The sequence below is a fragment of the Rousettus aegyptiacus genome, unplaced genomic scaffold (genome assembly GCF_014176215.1).
Source record: "Rousettus aegyptiacus isolate mRouAeg1 unplaced genomic scaffold, mRouAeg1.p scaffold_m13_p_13, whole genome shotgun sequence".
NCBI lineage: Eukaryota > Metazoa > Chordata > Mammalia > Chiroptera > Pteropodidae > Rousettus > Rousettus aegyptiacus.
In genome coordinates this window covers 48981282-48997136 of record NW_023416288.1, presented here as the reverse complement: position 1 = coordinate 48997136, position 15855 = coordinate 48981282, and the positions used below count along the sequence as shown (strand labels likewise).

Sequence of the window (15855 nt, the reverse complement as noted above, 5' to 3'; positions counted from 1 at the left end):
GCGGCGGCGATGCCCTTGGCTGCGCGCAGTCGGGGTTTTATCCTGTTGGCTTTGGACGAAATCACTTCTCCTCGAAGTCAAAGTCCAGGGAACGTGCTGCACAAGTAGTTCTTCTGGTGGAACTGTCTGTTCGCAGAGTAAGGCCGGTTTGCCGTGTCTGCTCAGAATGGACTTTGTTTCCCAGTGAACAAATAAACGATCGAGACCCGTCTGTCTGGCAGAGCCCAGGCCCCGGTCTGCGGGGTGGAGGTGCCGCGGGCCACGGAGCCGAGTTCTGCCCTCGAGAAACTTCGCTCTCGCAGAGGGGGAGGGGCGAGGCAAGCGGACGTGTGAAGGTCGCGTCAGATGCAGCCAGGGCCCGAGAGGACAGCATGGCCCGCGGCGCAGGGGTCGGGCAGGGCCTGTGGGCAGACGCCTGAGCGAGGAGGAGGGGAGGGAGCCATCAGTCAAGGCCCTGGGGGACGCATCATCGAGGCGGAACGAAGACCGAGCCCCTGGGCCCCGAGGGTGGGACCAGCCACCCCTGGGCAGGAGACCAGGCGGAGGCCGGTGCGGGCGCGGGGAGGGCGGCGAGGGCCAGCGGCATCCTTCGTGGAGTTCGCCCTCTGCTGCAAGGGTATCGGGGCAGCCAAACCCGAGCTTCTCGTAGGACCACCCCCCAGCGGCCCCGGACGTGAGGCAAGAACCAGAAATGGGGCGCGGAGAGGGGTAACGAGCCCGTGAGAGACGATGGTGCCGTGAGAGGCCCCGGTCCAGTGAGGGAGGGCGCTCAGGTGCAGCGCGGTGGACCCGGGGAGGGGCGGCGGCCCGGTCCCGATGCGTGGCACCGCGGGGCGGGGTGTCCAGGTGAAGGCCATACGCTGCCCACCCAGCCCGGTGACGAGGGAGGAGCTGACAGGCGGGACAGAAGGGGGCGCCATTGAGTGGGGTGAGTGACGCATGGGCCGGGGCGGCTCCAGACCGAGCACGGACGTGCCGGGCACTGTCCCCGGAGGGAGGGCAGGAACGAGGTGGGCCGGGCGTTGGGGAGGCGGCAGGTCTCATGTGGACGGCGGATTTGACCCGCCAGCTCTGGCAGGTGGAGAGCTGGGTCGAGGGCAAGGGGGTGCTGCAGGCCGGTCTCAGGGGCGCGGGCGCCAGCCGCGGTGGCCAGGCTGCGTCCGGTGCCCATGCGAAGCCGACGTGGAGGGAGCGAGCTCGGCGGCCTCTCCAGCCACGCCGGACAGCGGGGGCCGGTTGGGTTTGGTCATAGCGGGGGTCCTGCCGGAGGGAGGAACGGCAGGGGAGGGGAAGGGGTCCTGGAGGTGGCGGTCACAGCGGCAGCTAGGCTCGGCGGGGCCGACGTCAGCCCGTGCAGGAAGCCGGGACGCGGACGGACGTGCGGCTGCGGGTCAGAAGCCCCGTTTGGGGGCACAGAGCAGGGGGGCTGTGAGGATGAAAGGTGCGGTGTCGAGATCTCAGAAGTGCTACCGTGTTTGATTGTGATGGAAGGTTTTGTGTTTGGCCGTGTGAGTGGGCGGAGCTGAGTTGGCGAAGGACCAGGGGGGCCAGGGCGACAACCCCCCCCCCCAAAAAAAAAGGCAGAGGAAAGAAAGCCAGCACTCATCGCCAGGACTGGAGGGGCCAGGAGCCCAGAGAAGGGGGTCTCTAGGGGAGAGAGCTGGGCACTCAGTTCTGCCATCCAGGGGTCTGGTGAATAAATCCTGACGACCCAGAGGCCCAGAAACCGGGCAGAGCAGCTGCAAGGGGGCAGGGCAGCCTGGCCCGCAGCGTCACAGAACTGGGGTGACGAAAAACCGGGGTCGTTCCCTGGGGGGGAGGGGGAGCGTGCGGCTGGAGGCAGACCAGCCAGGTCTCATCCAGGTCGAGACGCGGCTGGAGCCGGGAACGAGGGTGGGAGCGAAGGAGCCAGGTGCCGACGGAGGAAACGGTGAGCGCGAACGGGGGTCCCAGTCACCCGCTGACTGACCTAGGGTGGCCGGTGAGGGTCTGCCCCCCGCTTAAGCTCTCCGAGGCCCTGTCGACTCGTCGTTCTAAGCCGGGAGCAAATTCCCACGTGTTTTATTTGACTGTCACGCTCGCAATAGAAACACGTTTTCCTGGACGAGGTTTCCTGGGGTGAACCAGAGGTGGGCTTGTTAAATGTTGAACAATAAGGCACTTGTCGGAATTAGAGGTGAAAGTGACAACCGTGTTTGTCTTGGCAGAGCGGAGTCCCGAGTCACAGGGCCTCGCCCGTCTCCTGGCCACTCTGTCCTTCGGGTTCTTTCCATTGAAGCTTTGGATTCTCCTTGATCAAGAACTTGGCCTAACTTTTTTCTTTTTCTTTTTTTTTTTGCATTTCTATTTTTCTGCCTCTGTAATTGCCTGACCAAATCTCAGGTAGTAATGGCTCCTGGGAAAGAGGAGAGGTCAATACTCGCAGAGCTGCAAGGATTAGAAACGGCAGAACCATTTGCAAAGAGGGTCCCGGGGCACAGAGAGATTGACGTGGTCTGAAAACCTGGGAAGCCCGGGAGGCGAGCGTTAGAGGCAGGCCCGGCCGGGCACGGTCGAAGCCCGCGCCCTTCCCCACGTGGCCGGCTGCCTCCTCGCCAGGCCGGGGTGGCACATTCGTCAGCACCCTTGGCATCCACAGAGGATGAGAGGAATTTGCAACATTCCACTGGGCTGGCTTGTCATTCACTCGTTTCTTTGTCCAGCAAATACTGGTTGAGGACTCGCTGCGTGAGGAGTGGGGCCTCCAGGGTGGCCCTGCAAAGTAGCGAGGAGGCAGGGGTCCCCGCGGCACCTCGGCCAAACCCTGGAAACAACCCCAACACTACATAAGAGAATAGCGCCTCCTCGCAGCCAGGCGATAAAACGTCAATCAGCCATTTAAAGCAACGTTTCTGGAGGGGTCGCCCTAGACGATGCTCCCTGCGAGCCTGAGTCTGAGGTCTGGTGTCTGAGATGTGTTCTCTGAAGTGGACTCTGCCGGGGGCTGTCCCCGCGGGCTGGCTGCGTTCCGGGCCCACCCTCCGCCTTTCCACCCCTGCCCCGTGCCCTGGAGGCCGACCCGTGTGGGCCTCTGGTTGGCTTCCACCTGTGGAAGGCGACGGGGAGGTGAAGTCAGGGGACCCCAACTCCCTCTCTGCCGGGCGCCTCTGCCTGGCTGGGCCCCCGACCGCCCCTGTCGAAGCCTTTACGTTATTAAGGACGTTTTGTATGACATGCTGATACACGACATTCTCCATATTTGTGTTAAAGCCAGAAATACGAGGCAGATTAAATTTTAAAGCAAACCTGAGGCTTTTTTTCTTTTTTTTTTTCTATTAAACATTAGAGGTTTGGTTTCAGCCCGAGAGTGCCATCCCTCACAGTGGTGCAGTGACTGCAGAAAAGGCACTGACGAGACAAAGGCCAGCAAGCGACCTCCGGAAGGTGGGGGGGCCTTGCCGAGAAGCGGCGTCTGGCTTCAGCCTTCAAGGAGGGGCCGGGCCGGGCCGCAGGAGGGGAAGGGGTGCTGGGGGCAGCGGGCGCAGAGTCAGCGCAAAGGCGGCCGGTGGCCGGGGCCGGGGCGGCAGGGACCGAGGCCGAAGCACACCTCCACGGGCCAGGCGAAACCGTCAGACCTTCGTCCTGCTGGCAAAAGGAGGCAGCAGGATTTCAGGGCCAGTTACCGCCGTCGTCCACTCGGTTTATGGGATGAGAGCTGGGGGCGAAGAGGGGGCTGCAGCCCATGGGAGAGGCCAGTTTGGAGGCCGTCCAGATGGTTCTGTGCGGAGGTGACGGCGGCCCGAGCCCAGGGGCTGTAACGGAGCCATTTCCGAGGTGGCGCCTCTGGGCCGCCCGGCGCGCTGTGTGGGGAGAACGAGGCCGAGGATTTTGCCCGTGACGACCGGGTTAATGCAGAAGGAAGACGGGGAGGCAAAGGGGAGACGAAAGTCAGTTCAGCTTGTGACGTTCGACATGCCCGACGTCAAGAAACCGCGAAGCCGACCAGACGGGTCTGGCAGGCGAGAAGGCGCAGCCCCGGAGTGGCAGACGGCGGCGTCCGCACAGAGACGGCGGCGACGGGAAGCGGGGCCTGCGCGGGGGCGGGCGGCGGCCTGCGCCCCCCTCGCCCGACCCCCCCCCCCCCGCCCGCCGGCCCCGCCAGCCACGGCGCCCTCCCCCAGGGCAGCCCGGGCGCAGACGTCCAGGACGGACTCCAGCCGTAGGCGTGGGCGGCGGTCCAGTGCCCCACGCGTGAGTGAGACCCCCCGGGGCGGTGCGCGGCGAGGGCGGGGGGGACACATCGCTCCCCTGCCGCGTTACTACTGCTCACGGTTCCTTCGATAAAAGTAGACCTGCAGATTTTCTGACCACCACCAAGAAAACCGTCACCCGAGCGTCCGCACCTGCTGGCAACGGCGTGGCGCGTTTGTTTCCGGCTTTTCTGTCCGTCGTTAGGCAGCTGTCCTCACGCTGCACGCACGGTATCGTTTGCGGTTGTTTAGTCCCGTTCTCTGTTCATCGTTAAACACGTGGACGTGTCCCGAATTTTTGCCATTATACATGCTGGCGGGAACGAACTCTTCGAAAACATATAATTTTCTTTTAATTTGTTAAGATTTACTTACGGTCGATTTCTAGAAGTGGTCGAAATATTTAAAAATTTTAAGGCTATTTAAACATTTTCCTAATTAGCACAGTCACCAGCAGAGTATACTTCGATGACTTGGCGTCCGAGATTTCCAGTTTGGTGTAAACGGATGTAACTCAGGAACAGCCAGATGGAGGAGCTGCGTGGGCGCGGGGTGCAGAGCCTCCACGTTCCCCCCGCGCCCGCCTCCCTCCCCACGGCCCCGTGCTCGGCGGCCCGCGAGCTCCAAGCCCTACGCTCGGGGGGTTTTCGTGGAGGCCCCATCACACGCGCGCGGCCAGCCATTAGCTCTGTTCCCCGCTCCCGCCCAGGTTCGGGGGGACGAGGGTGGGGGGTGGGGCGCTGAATATGCCACACTTCCAGCCCCTGGCGTCACCCGGGGAAGGAAATCCAAGGGACTGAGGAGCCGGGATCAAAGACCAAATACTAGAGTAGAAGATGCTCCTTGCACGCTTATCACTTAGGAAGTCCCAAGGGGTTTAGGAGGTCTGGGCTTCTCTTGGTGGTGAGCGTATGGACGACCCCTCGGGGACCATGTTTGGGGCCGCACGTGACTGACCCTGAGCCGGGCTCAGGTCCCTGAGCTGGGGAGGGACAGTGAGCCTCAGGCCAGCTCCACCTCTTTCTGGAAGGGCCCGCTGAGGAGACTCTGCCTTGCGGGGGGTCGCACCGCGCAGGCCCGGGTGGCCCGCCCGCCTGGCCCGGAACCCTCAGAGCCTTTCGGGCCTGGGCGGCGGGAGGGCGACTCTCCCCAGTGTTCTTTCTCTGTGGCGCTCCTTTCTTTTCCTATTATTATTATTATTATTTTTCATTGTGGCAAAGTGCACGTAACGTGAATTTGCCATTTTGACGTGTATGAGTCGGTCGTGTTGAATACATTTGCATCTTGGGGCACCTGCCACCACCGCCACCATCCCCCGAGCGCTCTCGTCTGCCCAGACTGAGGCTCCTTCCCCGTCAGTCAAACACTGACTCCCCATCCCTCCGCCCCCCGCCCCCACCAGCCCCGGCACCCACTAAGCTGCATCTCATTAAGCTGCACTCGTAAAAGCCGCCTCGACAGGCTGCGTTCCGCTTTCCGTCTCTATGAATCTGATGACTCATGAGCGGTCTCCCACAGGACTTGTCCTTTGGCGACGGGCTGACATCATGCAGCGTGTCCTCGTGGTTCATCCACGCTGTGGCATGCGACAGGATTACCTCTCTCCCTTTTGAAGGCCGAATAATATTCCACGTATGCGTAGACCGCATCTTGCTCATGCATTCCTCCGTCCATGGACACTTGGCTACGGCGTGAATTTGACAAACGTTTTCCGGGTGCCAGTGATGTTGCGGGCACGGCATTTGCTTCTGCAGGTAAGACCGCCGTTCAGGTAGACGAGGGGGTCCCCGGCTGGAGGCAGCGATGACGACAAGTATCGGCAGTTTCTTCCCTGTTCGCAGAAATACCAGCGAAAGACTGACTCGTCTTGATTTGCGTACCCTCCACAGCTTTTAGTAACGCCTTCGGCACCTGATTGAAAAACGAATAAAACCAATAGCCCAAATCTTCATGGGAAAGCTTGCGAATCACCCGACACGCTTCCAGTCTTGGAAGGCGGCTCCTAAGGGTGACTTTAAAGTAGAGCCCTGAGACAGCCATGCTCATCACTGTTAGAGATGCTCTAACAGTGATGGGGCCAGCTCTCTCTGCTCCTTGGCGTTCCATGGAGAAGTAGACAAACGTGGGGACATGCACAGTGGTCCCCACAGGATCCGGGGGGGCACTGTGCACGTCCCCACGTTTGTCTGCTGCCGTGTGTTCCTTACTCTGCAAACATCGCGCTAAGCCGCATTTTTAAAACGCCGTCAGCGTGAGCGGTCATCCTCGGATTTCGGACAGAGGGCAGACAGGGGCCCCCCGACCGTCCCTGGTTCCCGTGGCCCTCGGCACGGCTTCCCCAGGAACTGTTTGCCTTTCTGTGTCTTTTTGTCTCTGGTGCTGCATTGTTCTAGATCTCCCTCTTGTGGGCCGTCCATGAAATAAAACACACCAATTATTTTTAATAGATGTGCTGGAGAATCTCAAAGATCGCGAGGAATTGATTTTTGGGAATCCTACGCGTTGAATAGGACCTTTCATTGTTTTTGTCGTGAAATATTACGAACTTATAGAAAGCACATAGAGAATGACGTGAAAATCACCCCACGGGCACACGCCAGCTTTATCAGATCTTAACATTTCGTCCCATATTCACGTTGGAGCTTCTAAAAAATGAAAGGGATACGGTTGAGGGCCCCTACGTACCCTCCCCTTCCGCACACACCCCTTCCCAAGGTAACCGTTCTTCTGGATTTGTATTTATCACTCCCATTCGTGTACTTGTCCCGCTCTACACGTGTGTGCGTGCATGCAGCACAGACTCGCATTTCGCATTCGTTAAGCTTCATCAAGCTGCCATGTCGCACCAGCACCCAGGGCCCAACGTCTTCCTCTCTCTCATCCGCCTCCCACGCCCCCCGCCCCTGCCCCTGCTGTGGGCAGCCCCTCATTTCAAGCCTTGGCATCCACTTTCTCATTGAATAATGTCAACAACCTCCAGAGGCAGGGCTTCCAGGGATCAGAGAGGTGCAGGAATCTGCCTGAGGCATCGCTGCCCTGACAAGCCGGTCTCAGCCCTGAACCCTGCTGCAAAGGTCACCCACCACAGGACACAGAGGGATGGAGAGGAGACGCCCCTTCCACGGGAGCCTATCGGCCGGGTTGCTGGGAGCCCAGAGAGAAAGGGAGAAAGAACGGGGAAGCCACGTCATCGTTTAAATCACGAAAGCCACCCTCCATGCCAAAGAGAGTATTTAACGTTAATGCATAAATTAAGGAACAGGTGGTAAGAAGGGGGTGAGAAACACGGGCGTGAAAGGCGTCCAGAGACCGAAGAGAAACAGACTTCGCCGTTAGGAAAGCAGCCCTGGAAAACGCCACGTTTCGAAGCACGTCCTGGCTTTCCTTTTCCTTTCAGCTGCGGGGACTCACGCTCACTCTGTGACCGCAGGGTGCCCGCCCTGCGTGGCCCCGTCCCGGGTGTTCGTGCCCTAAGCAGTGCGTGGGGGGAGAAAAAATACAGAGAAGGCTTTTACTTGGAATCACGTCCCCCAGGTCCATCCGAGTCGTGGTGTATGTGACGATGCCCTTCCTTTTTAAGGCCGAATGGCATTTCATTGTATGTGGAGACCACGTTTTTGTGTATCCACTCGCCCGTCGGTGGACTCTACGGTTACTTCCACATTTTAGCTATTGCAAATCTGCTGCCTGAAACGATTATTATTTGGCATGTAAACCAAGCTACCAAAAGTCTCCAAATAGGCTGTTTCTCATGAAATCATTAATAGTTCACATAACTAATGTAGGGCCCTAGAGTTTATGTGATTCTCATCTTTAGGGCATCTTTGTCCGACAGATGCTCTTGGTATCCTAGAACCAAAGTTTTCTGCTTTTTAGTTAGCTGAGCACAGAACTGACTGTTCATCCAAGATATCTCCGATTTGCATCAGCCAAAGGCAGTTCTGTTGTTACCTTCCCAGGGGAACTGGCCTCATTTGGCCAGACCCGTTCATGGGATTTGAACCAATGTCTTGAGCAGTGTTTTCTTGCCCTGCTGAAGACGTGACCCACCCTAGGTTTAGGGACTGTGGATTCTCTCTGTGTCCTTGGTGTAGGCTGGCACCTAAAAACGAAAATCAACATCTCCCCTCACCGTGCAAAAGTCACCTTTTACCCTTGCTTACAGACTCTCCTGTGTCCTGTACCAGGTGTGATGAGCTCGAAGTAGTCAGCAGACTGTTCATCAGATACGACAGTTCTGCTTGGGGACTGGCCAAGGGGGGGCCACTGCCTGACATTTTTTTTAACCAGCCCCGCACCCCCAGCCCCGGGCCCACAATGGTTCCCCACACTTTAAGACAGCAAGTCATTAATTTCGAAGGGGAACTGCTCATAAAATCCTGCTTGTGAGTTGCCTAGGATAATGGGCCCCTGCCACGGAAGAGCTCACTGCGTGGTGACCGGAGGGAAAAGCAGCTTGTGCCTGGGACGGTCACACCCCAAATGGAGGCCTCAATGGAATGATGGGGTGGCTGGGAACCAGAGTGGATGGGGCCTGGATTCTTCCCACGGGTTTACAAGGTAAGGAGGAGCATAGGTTGGCAAGGTCAACCAGTAACACACGGAGGAACTTAGAGGTCAGAGCGGTCTGTTGGGAAGGTCTGTAATCCTTGCTCTTTAGAACAAAGAATGGAATTTCGGGGTAAACGAGCCCAGTCGAGCTGGTTGGAGGGAGCCAGGCAGGACTGAGACGAAGGCGCCTTCATTAACTTTTCATTCTTTTTTTTCCCTCTTCCCTCCTTTTGTTTCCTTAACCGCCCCCCTCCCTAAAAATTGGCATTGCTCACCAATTCCTGTGTTTCGTCTTAAACGTGATCATCATTCCAGAACTGGTTCAGTGACCGTCTGCTAGCTCCCCTCCCACATTCGGTGCAGCATCATGGAACAGAGAGACGGCTGAGACTGGTCCTGCCCGCCAAGAGCCGACAGCCCCCGAAAATGCTCGGGATGGTTTGCAGTGATGGGCAAACACGTACTCAAATGTTTTCGCTTGTTTTCTTTGAATTTGCACACCGCGTTTCTGCTTCCCTGCCCCTTGCTTTAAGCATTGCTTTGTTTCCCCTTGGGAGACAGAGGACCAGAAAGAAAACGGTTTTCCGGGCTCTCAGGTGGGAGGCTCCCCCTACCTTAACACGAGATTCTTGTGTTACCTTTTGTGCCTTCCGCATCTGTATTTTTTTCCTTCTCGACCCGAGACGAAAGCTCAGGGCTGTTTTGATGTCTCTCCCTGTGATGGTTTAAGTAGAATTGATTTGGATGAGCCTTGCCTACTCATTTGAGAGAAAACACGTACTTTTCAGCCTCCTAATTTCCTTCTGGCCGCAATGAAGGTTCCAGGACGTCGCCGCGGAATTGACGTCCGTGGCTGCACATACACCTGACCCTCCGCGTGGCCCCTGCTCCGCGAGCTCGGTCCTCCTCCTCCTCCTCCCTCCGCCTTCCGCTCCTGCCGGCCGCCGCCTCGCTCGCTTCGCGCCGTGACTTCGTGCCTTTCGTTGGTCCCGCGACAGCATCCTCTCCCCTTTGGGATCGATTCCGGCAGCCGTGCCCCCGCCTGCTGGCCCAGTGGGTTCCCTTGTCACCCGGCCGTCGCGGCGCAAGACTTTCTCTCCTCCGCGGCCCCAGATGACTCACGCGATGAGTCTGTTTCCCCGGCGGCCGTAAGCGACCCCCGGGCAGCACCCGTGTCTTCTACACCCTCTTGTCCAACACTTGGGCCCCTCACTTTTTTCTCCTTAAATTTTTTTTTTTTTTTGAGGACGCAACGTACCTACGATGAACAGCCCGACGGATGTCTGTAAAGATGCAGGTTCCGTGAAGCCTTCTCCCAGATCTAGAAGATGTGGACCGTTCTGGAAGGCTCGCTCTTGGCCACCCTCAGAAATAGGCACCCCCACCCTCACCCCGAGGTAATCACCGCTCTGATTCCTTTCTCTCTACATGAATTTTGCCTCTTCTAGAACTGTCAGCTCTGGCGTCCGGCTCCTCTGTTGCTCAGTATCATGTCCGAGAGCTTCTTCCATGCCCTCCGTGTGGCTCTAGCTGGGTCACTGTGCTCCTGTCTGGCATTCTCTTGTATGAATGACCGCAAGTTCTCCGATCTACTACCGATGACATTTCGGTCGTCGCCGGTCAAGGGCTATTATGAATAAAAGCTTTCTTTTTAATATTACTATTACTATAAAAGGACGAAGGAAGACCTTCCCTTCTAGCCTTTCTGAAGGAGACTCGGAGTGAGGCTTGGAGTCATTGTGGCTGTCACATCTGCCCGGGAGAGGGATGGCAGGCCCCACCTGCCCCCTGCCTCCCACAGGCTCCTCGCAAAACACTGAGTCAGCCTCAGGCGGGGAGGGTCGAATCTGCTCAGACATGTTCAGAAAGAGGAAATTTCACAAGCTTTTGGCCAAACTCATCTGCTAATGTCTAAATGTTGAGCAATGTAGAATAAAAATTAAAAGGCCGCCAAATAACCCTTTCGTTCATCTGTAAGCCACTCCCGATGTACTTAAAGCTTGTTCTTAAGTTTATTTTGAAAGAGCTAAAAATGAGGCCTCGCCTAGAGAAGGCTAGGATTCCGACTTGCCCGTCACGAGGCTTTTCCTGTTTCCTCAGCCGAAGGAGAGACTTCCTCCAAGGACCCCAGACCTTCAGACATCCTCGATTCCACCTGCCGACGGAAGCTTCCAGGCAGGGGCTGACGGGGGCCGCTGGGGGCTGGGACCTCCTGTGTGACGTCACAGGGCTTTGTGAGGCAGCCTGATGCTGTGCTTGGAGCACGGCCATGCAGTGCACATTGGACCACCCGACGCAGTCAAGGATATTCCCAGGACCCGGGGGCCACGAAGTCAGCCATTCAGAAAAGTCCCCCCTTTCAGACTGGTCAGCCTACGCTCCTGCCTAAATCCGCCTCTGTCTTGGCCTGGAAAACGCATTAACTGCGCAGCGGCCACTGCAATTGTCAGTGGTGGGCCGGCGAGCTCCACGTGCTGGGTGTGGGAACGGAAACGGGGGGGTGGATGTGGGGGCGTCCCTCTCCAGTCCGTGGAAGCAGCACACCGTACCGCTGAACCTCGAGTGAGCTGCTGGCTCTGGGGATTAGCATTGAAAAGATCCGATTTTTTTAAAAAAAGCGTTTCTGGCTCCCAGGATGGGTAAGGTCACCCTGGAGGCGGACTGGGCGTGGCGGTGACTTTGGTTCTTGAAGATCAGCGCCAATTTTCATTTTGTACCCCTTTGTGCTTCTTAAGATTTACACCAAGCGACAGTGTTATTTACTCAAAAAAAAAAAAAAAAAAAAGAGAGAAACGAGCCCTTCGTGGTATCAGGAAGTCACAGGTCTTGCATGGAGATCTTACTATGATTGTCCTAGGAACCGAAGGGTTACAGACACAGGTTATTTACAGAAAAATGAGTTGTGATATCATCTAGAGCACGGTCATGTTTTCCTGACTCTGAAGACTCACAATTTTAAACAAAACGCAAAGATTATATCCAGACCTAGTTTAGGGTTCTGGTTTCTCGGCGGGTGGGTGTACTTGCATGTGGGCGTGTATGTTAACAGTTATTAGCATTTTTTTCCTCTTTATAAGATTCTTTTAATTAACACCTGGGGGGGGGGTTAAGGCATTTAGAATTTTGTTTGCTATACATACAAACCATCGTTGAAATATGTTTTATACATTCTGTATTTTTCTAGCATGTAAATTCAACATATTTTAGAGAAGAAGAAAACTGAACATGGCTTCCTTCTGAGGGGACTGAGTCGAAAAGTCGGCCACAGACCTCCTCGACCTGCCGTTCGGTAGGGTTTTGTGGGGCCGTGGTTGGGGGTGGGGTGGATGGCATGCAGATTCCAGAGAACTGGGATCTGCCTTGAGAAAAATGTAATACAAGAAACCATACATTAGGAAAATAAAAAAATCAGGGCGGGGTTTATAAGCGTTCACGTCGAAAGAGAACGTCTCCCCAATTTTCCTGCATCTAGTAGAATCCCTGTAGAGAATATGGGTTTATTCTGCTTTTTTAGTAATGATACTGTTAAACGAATTCGTGCGTGTGTTTCGTACATTCATGTATATTCAGTTTGCTTGTCTCCCCTCACCCATGTTCTCTTTTAATTAGTCTCTCATGGCTTTTGGGGTTTGGAGAGAGTCGAAAAAGACATCTCTCAGAATTCAGACATTTCACAGGAAGAGTTGGTGGGATTTAGAGTGAAAACAGCTTCGTTCTGTTTCCAGTTGTTTTTCAATCGTCTCTTACACATTTGATCCCTTTTCTTTGCATAATCGGAGATTCCGTTTGTGAAGTGCCGTTCATTCCATCAGTGAGCCTTCCTCGTGCGACCGGGGTGCTGGTCAGGGCGTCACGTGCTGCGTCCTCGCAGAGTGCTCAGGGGTTGACGGACTCTCCCTCACCCGGCTTTATGCCCACGGGTCGTCAAGCCCGGGCCCCTGACCCGCTGGGTCAAGTCGCCTGGTCCTGCAGTTCTCTGGGGGAGGGGAGCACCCTCTTGCCCCCCTGAGCTGGCCTAGCACCTTCCCGGCCAGGCTAGGCTGTCACTCGGTCTTCGTCGTTGACCTGGTAGCCAGGAGGGGACTTGGGGGCGACCCCGGGGCAGGGCACATGTTGCCTGCAGAGCTGCCGCCTCTCCGTCATTCTCAAGCAGCGGCGCTGAGCGGGCCATGAATGAGGAGGCGCCATTTCCGTAGGCCCAGAGGGTCCCCGCGCACCGAGGGCTTCAGACTTGTCCCCACCCAGACACCCGCATGCCAGCCTCAGAGTCTGCCCCCTTCCCCAGATAGATGACCAGCCAGGGCTGAGAGTCGACCCTCCCCGGAGCTCTGCTGCCCTCGTGGCCAGCCTCGGGCGCGCCCCTCAGCCTTGTCTGTCCTTCGGGTGCAGGAGACAGGAGTCCCTTCCGGTGATGCTCAGGACGCCCCGTGACTGACATTTTGCCTTGAATTAGTGACCGAGCCCCCTCAGCTGTCATCGCCCTTCTCAGATGCACCTGTAGCGTCCGCGACAGCCACCTGATTCCTCGGTGTTTCTAAGACTACTCCTCGCCCCCGTCCTGCAGGGTGCCAGCCAGAACAGTCCCTTCCACCCCAGGTCACCGCCCGTGAAGGGGTAACAGGTGCGCCCCGAGGCATGCCAGGCCTGTCAGAAGGCCACCTTCCCACCGGCAGCGAGTCCTCGGGCCCAGCCAGCCTGGCAGGGACCCAGCCCCCAAGCCCCCTTCTTAGCCTCCTTCCCAGCGCCGCCTCCCTTGGCTCACAGGAGGCCACCTGCTCACCGTGTCCTCCCGTGGCCTGTGCTCTGCGCTCGCTCCCCTGGGGTCTCGTCAGGTGGTCTCATAAGGGCGCTGGTTTGGATTGGCTTAGGGCCCCCGTATGCCCCTGTTTAAGCTCTCACCTCTGTGAGACGCTGCCTCCGAACGCAGTCCCGTGGGAAGTTCGTACTTCAGCAGGTGACACTTGGGGACACGGTTCAGTCCATAACGGCGTCCCATCACGATTCGGAAGCGGGGCACTAACGCGCCGACTGGCACCTCCGGGTGTCTGACGTGAGCCACAGGGACGCTGTCTTCAGCGTGACGTGCAGGAGGCGGCCGCCCTGTTGGCCACGCCTGTTCTCTGGAATGATCCTCCCGGCTCCCGCCTCACGTCCGTGACAGCCTGGCTCCCCGGATCCTCACGCGCGGGAGGGCGGCGTGGTCCAAACGCCCCACATCGAGTCTCCCTCTGCAGAGGCCACGCGCCTGCACTTCCGTTTCTCCAGAGGAGCAGGTGCCGGGCTCCCCCTTGACTTTTCTGTGCAGGGGGCTGGTGAGGAGAGTTGCCTGCTCGGCACGTGCGCACGCGGCCTTTCCCAAAGCCGGCCCGGGCATCCCCTGGCATGCCCGGGCCTCCAGGCCCTCAGCCGCCCTGGGCCGAGCTCGGCCCGTTGCACGGCACACTGGGACTTGCGACTTCTCCTGTCCTTCCGCATCGTAATCACACGTCCAGGGGCTTCCTGTCTCCCCAACCCGTGCTGACATCGGCCCTGGTGTTCCCGGGACCACTCTCTCCCCGGGGCGGGGCGGGGTGGGCGGCTCTGCTTTGATTCCCGGTTGAGCCAGAAGAGAGAGGGGACAGGCACAGGCATGCCATCCACCGTCTTGAAAGGAAGCCTCTCAAGGCTTTCTTCTTCTTTTCCGATACATTATGAAATATTTCCAACATAAGGGAAATACAGAGAAAGGTGTCATGAACGCCGTGTATACGTCATCGAGCTTAATCAAGCCTCATCACTTTGCCACGTTTATTTCATAGCTTTTTTCGTTTTTTTTTTTTTTTTTAATAAGCATTAAGAACTTAATAGGAACTCTTTATTCTCCTCAATATCCTGTCCCATGGAAACAATCACTACCCTACATTTGTGCACGCCGGCTACATGCATCGTACCCATAAACGATCGCACTGCCTTTCGTGTAAACATGTATAGGTAGCATGGGACCTATCCTATGTTTTTATTTCTGCACAACATCATTCTTTTAGATTTGACAACATTAACACAAGGAGCTCCAGCTGGTTCGTTTCCAGTTTGGTGAATAGCCCCACTTATCAGCTCTCTGCTGAGGGAAACTTAATTTGTGTCTCGTTTCCATTACAAATATCACTTCGATAAACATTCTTGTCCTTGTCTCACGAGAATCTCTTCAGGGTGTACTTCCGGGGATGCGTGTAAATTCAGCGTAACTAGATGTCGCCCAAATGGTTGTACCATTGCATAGTCCCCTCACTGATGAGCCACGGCTTTTATTGCCTGCTTTCTTTCCATCGTGTGATGTTGTATGTTTATATATATATATTTAAGTCTGACTGTGTCAAATCTGATTTTTTAACAGAGAACTAGACTGTCACTCCAAGATGGATTGAGCGTGTATAAGGAACGAATACACCATCTTTCCCGTTATTTCCTTTAGCTACATGCTCGCGTGCAAGGGCCAGTGACTCGAAATGATAGTGTGTGTTTTAGAAGCGTGTCGTGCATTTTGATGTTACATAGTCTTATGCGTATCAGCTTTAAAAGTTTTTGATGATTGAAAAAAAATACACTTTATCAAAGTATATGATAAGCACTGCTATCAAAATGGTTGTTTTTAAAACCGAAAATTGAACTTAAGCCAAGTAGATGATCCGCTGAGATATCTAAATATATAGCTTCTCTTAAATCCTTCTGATTTAGGAAATTGGATGGACCCTCAAAAAATGCTAGGTTTACAATGAGACATGTCATAATTCAGTGTTTACTCTGTGGATCTTTGACATTTGGGATCTGGACAGTGCTGTCGTTTGTTTATTTATGCCATAATTATGTGAGCGACTGGCCGGAGAAGACCCCGGAGGCGACATCAGTTTGGTCCCTTGATAAACAATTGCAAGAGATAATTCTCCACGGCTCAGGGAAAATACCGAAACCACGTGTAAGAGTTAAAAGGCCTAACAGAGATGAAACCGAAGAAGGGGAGGCATTTTCAAAATTAGGTGAGTATTCTTATTTTCTCTGTTAGCCATTTTAAGGGGGAAACGACATAAATGTCGTGTTT

At 55.9% G+C, this 15855-nt stretch overlaps 1 protein-coding gene across 17 annotated transcripts in view; it reads left to right on the top strand.

Annotated features, from left to right (window-relative positions):
- The window catches only part of GALNTL5 (polypeptide N-acetylgalactosaminyltransferase like 5), a 47109-nt gene that overhangs the window by 11502 nt on the left and 19752 nt on the right, over positions 1 to 15855 (top strand). For 8 of the 17 annotated variants that reach the window (XM_036230641.1, XM_036230635.1, XM_036230629.1 and 5 more), the window contains 3 exons: positions 5748 to 9928; positions 10027 to 10177; positions 10881 to 15793. In XM_036230641.1, coding sequence (XP_036086534.1) covers positions 15532 to 15793 — 262 coding nt within the window. In that variant the 5' untranslated portion in view covers positions 5748 to 9928; positions 10027 to 10177; positions 10881 to 15531. The remainder of the gene's footprint in view (positions 1 to 5747; positions 9929 to 10026; positions 10178 to 10880; positions 15794 to 15855) is intronic. The other 9 variants (XM_016163941.2, XM_016163942.2, XM_036230640.1 and 6 more) reach the window with 7 other exon arrangements.